The sequence below is a fragment of the Macrotis lagotis genome, chromosome 2 (genome assembly GCF_037893015.1).
Source record: "Macrotis lagotis isolate mMagLag1 chromosome 2, bilby.v1.9.chrom.fasta, whole genome shotgun sequence".
Taxonomy (NCBI): domain Eukaryota; kingdom Metazoa; phylum Chordata; class Mammalia; order Peramelemorphia; family Peramelidae; genus Macrotis; species Macrotis lagotis.
In genome coordinates, this window is record NC_133659.1 from 81,466,848 (window position 1) to 81,479,511 (window position 12,664).

The window sequence follows — 12,664 nt, forward strand, 5'->3', positions numbered from 1 at the left end:
GAGGTGAATTAATTAAAAGTCTGATCAAATATATCCCATGAATTATGTTAGAAATAGCCTAATGGTCCTTTCCAGAAAAAAAGTTCCTACACCGCTGATCTAGGTAATAGGGAATGACTGGAATTTGAGTGGGGGGACTGGTGGGGTGGTGGCAAGTGTACTTTAGGAAAATCACTTTGGCAACTGTATAGAAAAGGGATTGGAGTGAGATAAAAACATGGGGGCAGGGAGAGAGCAATTCATAAGTTATTGTAAAAGTCCATGCAAGAGATGTTGTAGACATAGAAACAATAAAATTTGGCAACTGACTGGATATATGGGAGTGAGGGACAGGGGGGAGTTGAAATAATGCTGAGGTTACATAACTGGAAGACTGCAGGATGGTAGTAACCTTTAGAGAATGTTCAGAAAAGATAATAGTCCTGTTTTTTACATTTTTCAAAATTAAGCTGTCTTTGGGGTATTAATGGTAGGGAATCAGTCAAGGAAGGTTGGTGATAATCCATGCACTGTCTCTCTCACAGGAGTTTTGAGGGGAAAATGTTTTAAATGTAACAATTATTTATTAGGCACTTAGTAAATGTTCAGTGTAATGAATAAATTTGCATATCCATATGGATCGGGAGCAGATATAATAGGGTATATAAAAATTTTCCTTATCTTTTTCATAAAGGTTTTCTCTGCATAAAAGAGGGGTTAGAAGAGATGAGTCATAGTAGAAGCTGTAGAACCCTTCCAGAATATATTTGTTTCTGAATAGATTAACACTCCCTTAAGTAGAAGGATTGCAAATATTACTAGCTTAGCTAGGTTGCCTTGCAAAGTTTGGGGTTATAAATGAGATAAGATTTGGATAGTAGTGCTAAACAAAGTTGTTATATTGCAACATGTAGAAATGTGTCAATATATATCATGTCACTCTATCCTTTCTCTCCCCAGGAGCAATTGAAATAACAGCTGCTAAACTAGATCATGCTGGAAGATATACCTGTATTGCTAGGAATGCAGCTGGTTCTGCACATCGACATGTTACCGTTCATGTTCAAGGTAAGGAAGAGTTATAATATGCAATAGTGTCCACATATTTTAATAATTCTGACCATACTTGATCCAGTAATAATAGAGATATATATTTATACTGGGAAAAATCATTTCAAATGTTTTAAAATAGACTAAAAAAGGTACAAAATGATAAATTACAGAATCACCCCAGGGCTTTTATAGAACTAATGTACAGTGGAAAGAATACTGGGTTTGGAATCAAAGAATATGGTGAATTATATAACCTCTCTGGCCTTAATTTCTCATCTGTAAAAGACTTAAATTAAATACTTCTAAAGCCCCATTCAACTCTAAATCTATGGTCCTCTGATCAGCTGACAGTCCTTTTCTTTTTTTGACTTTGTGAAATCTGGTGCTACTTATCTTCTGTTGCTATTCTTTCAGTAAAATTTTACCAGATTGGCAGCCCAATGAGCATGCAATGGGGTCTTCGTCTTTCTATAGAACCACTCAATTGCTAATTCTTTAGAATTATGAAGTATAGCATGCCTAATTCCATGTCTACTGAAAATGTTTATTTCAAAGACTTATATTTTTCAAACTTTGTATCATTTGATTTTTTTCCTAGAGCCTCCAATCATTCAGTCCCAGCCAAACAATCTAGATGTCATTCTAAACAACCCAATTTTACTGCCATGTGAAGCAACAGGAACACCCAATCCTGTCATTACTTGGCAAAAGGAAGGCATTAATATCATCACTTCAGGTATCAGTCAGTATTTGGTACATATATAATTAGTCTTTTACAATTAAGAAGTTGTTCCAATATTGTTAAATTAAAAAGGATTTTAAATCTTTGGTTTTTGAAAAAAATGTGATGTAGGAGAAAGTTATACAGTTCTTCCTAATGGTGGCTTACAAATCACCAAGACAGTTATTGATGATGCCGGTACTTACATTTGTGTGGCTCAGAATCCAGCTGGTACAGCCCTAGGCAAGATCAAGTTAAAAGTCCAAGGTATGTTGTTGAATTATTCTTATGTTATTTATATTTAATTTTTTTACTAAACATAATTAAAATGATGACATTCCCTGAAGCAGTTCAAAATACAGCATAAAACATTTTATTTGTTTCTTACATCATTTTATAAAGTAGGGAAGAAGCAGGTGATATCCCCATTGTAAATGTTAGGAACTAGAAAAACCATATCATCTTTCGAATATACTTGATTCTCAAACAGTTAGTGTGAGGTAATCATCACATCTTATCTCCATTAAAGTACAGAGTATGTACTAAAGTGTTTTTTGCAGTCTTAGTGAAGAAAACATTTTAAATTATTTTTAAAAGAATTTCCTTTTCAAAAATCTTCTTGAACAATTGTCTAACCTGTCATCCTGACCTTGGAATGAAACTGAGCATTTTCAAGTAAAGACATTATAAGGCAATAGAACATGCAAGCAATTCAAACAATTCAATGAAGTATTTTTTAAAAGTCAAACTAATTGCTGCATTTCAGACAAAAGAATCATTTGATTAACTAGGTTTAATTAAGATACTAAAAGATTTTTGCAACCTTGCACTTTTCCCCCTTCCTTTTATAGTGTGACAATCTAGAAGAAACCTGAAGCTTTAAGTTCCTAGGGCTACCTAGTTTTATAGATAGGTGACTTTAAAATGAAATTATTTTTGCTTCATATAGGCATAGCCTTCCTCAAGGAGAATTCATGTTGAAATCAACTTTTTAAGGTACAAAGTAAAATTAGAAATCGATCTTGAACTATGTAATTTTATTTGCTTATTGTATTCCCCCAGTGTTAAGCTCAGTGCCTCACATATAATATATTCTTTCTGACTGATTTCAGTATAATTCTTCTGGTAAATTTCTCAGGTATTATAAATCTCATTTGCCTAGTAATTATAAATCCAATTTTCTTGAATCGTTCTTTTGGTTTCTTATCATTCTTTAATTATTATTAGTGAAGAGAAAATTGTTTGACAAAAATGAGAACATTGCATTTTATGGAAAAGAAGTAAAATATGAAAATTATTCTCATTTTCATAAACATACTTATTCATTTTTTGAAGTGATATTTGCAGCTAAAACAAATTTACCAATCAATAATGCAAAGATAACCAGAGCTTATTTTGCACCTGGGACAGATCACATTCTGTACAGATATATGCTCAAACATTGTGATTACAAAATACAAATTACAGTGCATACTTTAAAGTTTCTAACTAGGTAATTCATAGGAAATTAACTGTGAGTATTAAGTTCTTCTATAATAGTATAAAATACTTTAGGGAAAAGTGAAATTTCCTTAGAAAACATAAACTATTTCTAGCTTAGTCCACTGATTATAAACCCTCCATAAATATATTTTCCATCATCCACTTATTAAATACTTCAAAAATATTTAATGTAGTATAGCAAAAGGCAATATGTGAATTATGAAGATAATCCAACCCTTCAGAAGTCAAGAAAATTGGATATATGCAAAAATAACTATAACAGAGGGAAACATATAATACTTCAATTGTCTGAGTGTTACCAACAGTGAATGATCTGGATTTTTGGATGGAGGAAGATTCCTTCTGACTGTGGTAAAGAGAGAAGGTGTTCTACCATGTCCTTGGTAGAATTTGATTTGATTTTTAAAGGTTAGATAGATGAAGAAGACCGCAGAGGGAAGGGAGGAGGATAGGAAAGTACTGAAAATTTGGAAGAGATGAAAAGTTTTCTTCTATTCAAATCTCCAGGGAGTTTATGGAAGAGAAATGGAAGGAAAAATTCGGACTTGATTCAGATATTAAAGTTAATATTTTTACCAGGTTACAGAATGAAATTTGTAAATCATCAGTGGTATATGCACATATGCACATATGCTATCCCCTAAGTCCATACATCATAAATTATTTATAATCTTTTCTTTAAAAAGTATAATGGAATTTACTTGATCTAAAGTAAATCAATTTTGATATTGGAACAAAATAATAAAAATACCTCACATTTATATGTCATGTTAAATTTTGCAAAAAAAAATACACATCTCATTTGATTTGCTCAAATAAAATAAATAGGCAAATAACATGCAAAATGTGTATATATTATTTTGTCCAAAAATGAGGCTTAACTCTGTAAGTATCTTTCAGTTCCCCCAGTCATCCATGCCCACCCAAAGGACTACGTTGTTTCTGTGGATAAGCCGGTCACTCTGATGTGTGAGGCAGAGGGCTCCCCACCCCCTGAGATCACCTGGCTCAAAGATGGGCAGGAAGTGACAGAATCCATTCGCCTGAGAATCCTCAGCTCTGGAGCCTTACAAATCGCATTTGTTCAGCCAGACGACGCCGGCCAGTACACATGCATGGCCGCAAATGTGGCTGGATCCAGAAGTTCAAGCTCCAGCCTCACTGTCCATGGTAAGCTGGACTTCCCTAGGCTGGCTCATTTCCATGGTATAGTTTCTAGAGAAAGAAAGTAATGAATAACAAAAAAGTAGAAGGCAAATTATTAAGTGTGGACAGGGAAGGATGGATGGGATTTTTGTCTATCAACTTGTTCTTCATAGTTATGAAGTTTGGGAAAGAAAGAATTTAGTTCCACAGGCCTCTGATTTTTTTCAGTTTCCCTGCCCCTTGACTGTCAGTAAACATCTTCATTTTAAACTGAAAGGAAATAAATTCTAGAGTTTACTATGCATCTGCACATAGGAGATAGAGAGATGAATTAACTTCAATAGAATAATAGAGCAGTTTACCAAATACTTCTTATATATCCTTGACAAGTTTCTTGAACACCTGATAAAATTCACACCCCAGATTGGGAACCCTGAACTTGGCTCTCAAATGGATGTGATACTATTAGTCACTTTCCAAATTATATTTTTATAAATTGACTTTGGGGGCATCTGAATGGAGCAGAGCCTAGTATCCAGAAGACCTGAGTTGAAATCTGTCCTCAGATACTTCCTAGTTATGTGACCCTGGGCAAGTCACTTAACCATACTAGTCTTAGTTTCTCATCTGTAAAAGACCTGGGGAAAGAAATGCTAACCCATTTCAGTATCTCTGCCAAGAAAATCACATCAGTTCCATAGTTTTTGCAAAAGCAAAAGGTTATTCACATTTAATCTAGTTCCTTTAGAAATAACATCAGTGCTCAGGTTGGAAGGATACAACTTTGATGTTGTAGGAATTAAATCTGCTTTCTTCAATTCTAAGATTCTAAATCCAAGTTCAAGTAAGATAGTAAATAAGGCACAGTGAGTAAATGACAATATTATGGTTCATAAACAAATGGAGCCAATGTTAAAATTCTGCTAGCTATATAAATATAAAAGTTGAATTTTAGTGTCTTGATCTGGTTTTTTTTTGCTTATAGAGGGAAAATGCAATGTAATATACTTGAACTACAATAACAATATGTTTTTCTTGGCGTTTTTACAAAAGTTAGTATGTATTAGGTAACTACATCATAATTTTTATCAGTTATTCTTATTCTTCTATGATGCAAATCTTGCAGTAATAGTTTACACTGAATTTATTTTTAGAACATTCAGGAGATGGGAAAAGGGAAAAATCAGGAAACAATTCAACTGATGGAATTATTTATTACATTTGAAATTTGTTGGACACATAATTAAACTTTAAGAATTGACATATGGACAAAGAACAGTTTATGCCTCTGTTAACTGTTCTTCCATACAATGAACTTTAATAAAATTTTAGATTTTTATATACTCAGGGAAAGAGGAAAAGATTCAAAGATATAGTACTGGAGGGACTTTATAATTCTTAGGCTACCCCTCAAGGTCCAGAAGGTTAAGGAACTTGCCTGTGTGACACACACAAAAGAAAAGGCAAAGTCAGTGTTCAAACTTGAGTGCTCTGATCCCACCAACATCCAGTATTCTTTCCACTAAACAGTGCTGCTGAGAGCTATACAAGTGCTAAGAATACCTATACCAATGAAATCACAAATCCATCAAAGTATTAAAAAATTTACTTTTATACTAGAAGAATCCATGATTTAATCCACATGGTTACTTCTTCCAGCCTCAATTGCAAACCCATTCTACAACTTGGCAGGTGTTCTTTAATAATTACTGTGGCTGAAAATTGTATTGCAGCAGATCTGGCAATAAGTCCCTTTAAATTCTCATGTAACTGAGCTATAGTTTGCAGCCAACTGAATATGGCCTGCCAGAACTTGTGTTCTGCTGGCAAAGCCTTCAGGAACCCAGAGTCACCTACATACAACAAAGAGGCATTTAAGGAAGAATTTTGAAGGGAACCTGGTATACATAACAATAGAAAATGAAAAACCAGGACTCTCACACAGTGACAGTATTTCAATCCTTTCAAAAGCATACTTTGTAAAGGTTTAATAAAAATTCTACCTCTTTTCAACTAAGATGGCATCCAAAATGAGATGTGGAGATATTTAACCTTGGAACAAAAAATAAGTTATTACAAAACCAAATTTAAGCATGTTTAGATTATTAGTAAGAGAAGAGTGGCATCATTGCCTATTTTTGTTTCCATCTATATATGCAAAGAAAAAAATCAAATTTTTAATGATGCTTTGAGAAGCATAGTCTAAAGTGTCCTAAAATGCTTTCTTTTTATGGTAATTTATGGTATGAATTCAGAGATCAAACTGAAATTCCCAAAAGAATACCTTTCTTTATTTCTTTATAGTGCCACCTAGAATCCGCACCAGAGAGGTACAATACACGGTCAATGAAAATTCACAAGCTATTCTACCATGTGTGGCTGATGGAATCCCTACACCAGCAATAAACTGGAAGAAAGACAACATTCTTTTAACTGACTTATTAGGAAAATACACAGCTGAGCCATATGGAGAACTCATTTTGGAAAATGCTGTTGTAAGTTTAAAAACCTGAACAGATTGTCAAAGTGGCTTCATACTTTTACTCAACCTGGAAATGTGGTTTTTAGCCATGAAAATACTGACCTCTATACCCAAGTTGGGTTTCCATATAAATCTGTGGGTTTTTGGGTGGAATTTTTGTCATTCTGTAAGCCAGGGATTACATAAAAAATTAAAGGCTATAGGAATAGCCTGGTAGGACAGGTATAATTTTTATATATAGAATACTATACATCTTTTAAGGTTATTTTATGGTCTTTTCCAAAAGGACTGAAATAAATCAAAAGCTCAATGAGTTTTGTAAGGTAAAATATTTAATTGTGTTGTCAAGTTAAACTGAACCAAACTGAATTGAAATTCAAAGCCCACAAGTGAAACAGCATTGGAAATGGGCCCCACTTGCCTACAAGCAAAGCTCTCTTATAGCCTCACTTGCATACAAGCAAAGCTCTCTTATAGCCTAATGATTCCAGTTTATTTTTTGGAAAGATTTTATTTATTTATCTTATTTATTTATTTTACAATTTTTCCCCTAATCTTGTTTATTTATTTTACAACTTATTTTTTATTTAGATTTTATTTATTTTACAATTTTCCCCCTAATCTTGCTTCCCTCCCCACCACACACAGAAGGCAATCTGTTAGTCTTTACATTGTTTCTATGGTATACATTGAATAAGGGCCCTGGAGTCAGGAGGACCTGAGCTGAAATACAACCTCAGACACTTAATAATTGCCTAGCTGTGTTTCCTTGGGCAAGTCATTTAACCCTATTGCCTTAAATAAATAAATAAAAATTTTAAAAAGACGTTAAAAGACATAGTCTTTGCCATTAGGAAGCTTACAGTTTCATTGACTAGAGAAGACATATATATGTATACAAAGATAAATCATTCTTTTAATACATCTTTTAAATGCCAAATAAAGAAACAGACAATAATGCCTACTTTAAGCTGAGTGTTATCCCAAAAATACAAAGGCAAAAATGAAATAGTCCTTGCCTTCAAGGAACTTACATTCTACTGAAAGAAAGCTATGTATACACATGGGAAAGGAAATATAAAGTATTTATAAAAGAAATACAAAGTGATTTGTGGGAAAGAAGAACCTGACAACTAGGAGATTTTTATAAAGTAACACTTAACTAGAACCTTGTAGGGAATTAGAGACTCTAAAAGGCAGAAGTAAGGAGAGAGATGATTTGAAAACTGAGAGAAAGTCTGGGAAAAGATTGGTGACCTTAAGGAAATCACTTAATCTCCTAAAAGATGAGAAAGCTATATTAGGTGGACTCTAAGCTGTTTTCCAACTCTAAATCCATGATCCTATGGTTCAGACACTTGTAAACAACAGAGATCAATCTAGCTGGAAGGTAGAATGATAGGGAGTAGTGTGAAGTAGGCCTAGAAAAAGAGGTGGAAACTAGATTATAAAAGGCTTTAAATGTCAAACAAAGGAACTAGTATTTTTATACTAGAGGCAATAGAAATCCACTAAGTTTCTTAAACAGGGTAGTGAATTGGGATCTGTATGAAGGATAGATTCAAGAGGGAAGAGACTGAAGGAAAATAAATGGAAGGCTATGTCAAAAAGGATGATGAAGGTCTGAACTACAGTGATATCTATGTGAATGAAGAATAGACAGATGCAATGGATGTTTTGGAGGTAGAATATTTTTTTAAAAAATGACCACCACTTAGCCCTACCTGATCTAAAATTATATTATAAAGCATCAGTCATCAAAACTGTTTGGTATTGGCTAAGAAATAGAGTGGTGGACCAGTGGAATAGACTAGGTGTAAAAGCAGGAGAGGATTATAGTAATCTGCTGTTTGATAAACCCAAAGAGTCCAGCCATTGGGATAAAAACTCCCTCTCTGATAAAAACTGCTGGGATAATTGGAAGTTAGTATGGAAGAAACTTAGATTAGACCAACACCTCACACCCTTTACAAAGATAAGATCCAAATGGTTACAGGACTTAGACATAAAAAGCAATACTATAAGCAAATTAGAAGATCAAGGACTAGTTTACCTGTCAGATCTATGGAAAGGGGAGCAGTTTATGACTAAGGAAGAGTTGGAGAACATCACTAAAAACCAATTAGATGATTTCAAGATTACATTGAATTAAAAAGCTTTTACACAGATAAAACCACCCTAACAAGATCAAAAGAAATGTAGTCAATTGGGAAACAATCTTTACAATTAATGATTCTGACAAAGGACTCATTTCTAAAATATACAGAGAACTGAGTCATATGTCTAAAACAAAAAGCCATTCCCCAATTGACAAATGGTCAAAGGATATGCAAAGGCAGTTTACAGATGAGGAGATCAAAGCAATCCATAGCCATATGAAAAAAATGCTCTAAATCATTAATTATTAGAGAAATGCAAATTAAAGCTTCTCTCAGATTGGCCAATATGACCAGGAAGGATAATGATCATTGTTGGAAGGGTTGTGGGAAATCTGGGACACTATTACACTGTTGGTGGAACTGTGAACTCATCCAACCCTTCTGGAGAGCTATTTGGAACTATGCCCAAAGGGCAACAAAAATGTGCATACCCTTTGACCCAGCAATACCACTACTGGGTCTATATCCTGAGGAGATGATGATAAAAGGGTAAAAACATTACTTGTACAAAAATATTTATAGCAGCCCTGTTTGTGGTGGCAAAGAATTGGAAATTGGGTAAATGTCCTTCAATTGGGGAATGGCTTAGCAAACTGTAGTATATGTATGTCAGGGAACACTATTGTTCTATTAGAAACCAGGAGGGATGGGATTTCAGGGAAGCCTGGAGGGATTTGCATGAACTGATGCTGAGTGCGATGAGCAGAACCAGAAAAACACTGTACACCCTAACAGCAACATGGGAATGATGTTCAACCTTAAAGGACTCGCTCATTCCATCAGTGCAACAATTGGGAACAATTTTGGGCTGTCTGCAAAGGAGAGTGCCATCTGTATCCAGATAAGGAGCCTTGGAGTTTGAACAAAGTTCAAGGACTATTCCCTTTAATTTAGAAAACAACAGATATCTTATTGTCTGATCTTGTTACCTCTTAGACTTCTTGTCTGTTCTCTAAGGATAAGATTTCTCTCTCATAACACCCAATTTGGATCAAGGTACAACATGGAAACAAATTAAAGACTGACAGATTGCTTTCCATGGTGGGGGGGGGGATTAAGATTGAGGGGAAAATTGTAAAACTCAATATCTTTAATAAAAAAAAAATGACCACCATTGAAGAGGGTAAGAGAGAATGAAAAGTCAAAGGATCACTCACAGGTTATGAATCTGGGTCACCAGAAGGATGGTGATGCCTTCAACAGAAATAGGAGAATTAGAAGGAAGATTGAATTCAGGGGAAAGATAAGGAGTTCTGTTTTGGATAGGTTGAGTTTGAGAACTCAACCTATATGTCTTCTCTAGTCAATGAAACTGTAAAAGCTTCCTAATGGCAAAGACTATGTCTTCTATATTCATTTTTTTTTAATTTTTATTTAAGGCAATGGGGTTAAATGAATTACTCAAGGAAACACAGCTAGGCAATTATCAAGTGTCTGAGGCCAGATTTGAGCTCAGGTCCCCCTGAATCCTGGGCCCTTATTCTTCCACTGCACCCTGCACCATTTAACCCTCCCTATACCTTCTATATTATTTCTGATAATGGTAAATGTAGTACTGAAATGACAAATTTTTGATATCTAAAGGTATCTTAGAACATACAGGTAGAGATTTCTAGATTTCTAGGGATATAATAGTGAAGCTCAGAAGAGAAATAAACTAACTACACAGATGGGGTTTTCATCTGGCTAGAAATATTAACTGAACCCACAGGAGCTAAGATCAACAAAAAAGGGGGATAAAATTATAGGGAACACCCTTATATAAAAGGTGAGGTCTGGATGATTATGTTGCAAATGATACTGATAGAAATCCTTTAAAGAGAATCCAGAAGGGAGGGATGAATGCGTCAGATTTCTCAGAAAATTAAAAAGGATGAGGAGTAGTAAAAGTCCAATAAAGGCAGTAAGATGTGGTTGGAGTAAATATAATTGGATTCTTGTTTCTTTTAGTGTTTTACTTTCAGAAAATCTATTATTCTTTTAAGGTCTAAGTTTTCACTTAGAAAGCTACTTCATGGAATAATTTAATACATTTAGACCATTATAACTTTGCGTGCCCTTTAAAAAATATCTATTTTTTTGACAAAGGCCCAGATTTCAATTTTATTTCTTCTTCCACTAGTCAGTGGGATGAATCCGATAGCTTTTGCATTTTTTTCTCAGTTAATTTAAAATCTTCTGGTTTGCAGTTCCCCACCATAGAATTCTAACATGAGAAGAAAGGGGAAAGTTCTTAGAGCTCATTCTAAAATCCTTTTCTATTCAGTAGTGTATCTCATCACTGAAATTAACACATTTTCAGTCCTCGAATCATTCCCCACCCCCCTTTTTCTCACTTGCACTGACTGCTAGGAATCTCAGAATATTAAGATTCCCAAGTTGTTTATACAAATATTGTAAAGAAATATCCTTAAGTATTTGCTGTATCTAGAAAAGATACTTATTATAAATCATTATAAAACAAAATTATTTCTATAGTTCCATATGATGTGCTCTAGCCTATATTTTTCTTAATCATTTTTTCACTAAGTAATGGATGTTTTGGAGGTAGAATTTTAAAAAATGACCACCATTGGAGATGGTAGGGGAGAATGAAAAGTCAAAGGATCACTCACAGGTTATGAACCTGGGTCATCAGAAGGATGGTGCTGCCTTCAACAGAAATAGGAGAATTAGAAGGAAGACTGAATTCAGGGGAAAAGATAAGGATGCACTGACTGCCAGGAATCTCAGAATATTTTCAGAGGCAAAAAAAAAGATGACCATCATTAAACTTGTAAAAATTTAAGTTGTTTTATATCTGAGTATACACTGCCACAGGAGAGTTATGAACTTGAAATACTGTATGGTTTTTTTTTTCTTTAAGCCTGAGGATTCTGGAAGCTATACCTGTATTGCTAATAATGCAGCAGGTGAAGACACACACACCGTTAGCCTGACTGTGTATGTTCTACCAACGTTTACCGAACTTCCTGGAGACATATCCTTAAATAAGGGTGATGAGCTCAGGTTAAGTTGCAGAGCTACTGGTCTTCCACTGCCCAAGCTGACATGGACCTTTAACAACAATATTATCCCAGGTAAATTGCATCATTCTCAAAAACAAAAAACATAACTCTCATCTTATCTCAGATTTTTCCTTTATACCTCTTCCTGCCCTAAATTAAGAATATACCAAGTAAGTACTGGAAGACATGATTGCACAAAATTCAATAAGAGATGTGACAGTAAGGTGTGATGGATAGAGAGCTGGAGTCAGTCCCAAGATCCATTTCTGACTCATTAACAATATGGCCCTAAGCAAGTAAGGCGGAGTATACACAAAAAATTCCTTCAGACTTTAGTTTGCAGAGCAGGTACTCATCAGCATTGGGCAATAAATTTCCCACTGAGATTTTCCTTGTGCTGAAAAATCACAGGTTCAGAAAACAGTACTTCAGAATTAACAAAGGACATGTTTTCATTAAAGAACTATATCATACTCTACTTTAGCCTGCTGCTTAATCAACATCTTAGTTTTTGATGAAATATAAACAACACTGATTAATATTTGGAGCTTTCTTTACCTTGTTGTGACAATTATATTTCATTTCCATACCATGAAAATAACTTTTTCATCTG

The 12,664-nt window shown here is 34.3% G+C and overlaps 1 protein-coding gene across 4 annotated transcripts in view; it reads left to right on the forward strand.

Annotated features, from left to right (window-relative positions):
• The window catches only part of HMCN1 (hemicentin 1), an 814,916-nt gene that overhangs the window by 732,273 nt on the left and 69,979 nt on the right, over positions 1–12,664 (forward strand). For all 4 annotated transcript variants that reach the window (XM_074222240.1, XM_074222238.1, XM_074222239.1 and 1 more), the window contains exons 78-83: positions 940–1,047; positions 1,631–1,768; positions 1,886–2,020; positions 4,157–4,426; positions 6,707–6,897; positions 11,910–12,123. In XM_074222240.1, coding sequence (XP_074078341.1) covers positions 940–1,047; positions 1,631–1,768; positions 1,886–2,020; positions 4,157–4,426; positions 6,707–6,897; positions 11,910–12,123 — 1,056 coding nt within the window. The remainder of the gene's footprint in view (positions 1–939; positions 1,048–1,630; positions 1,769–1,885; positions 2,021–4,156; positions 4,427–6,706; positions 6,898–11,909; positions 12,124–12,664) is intronic.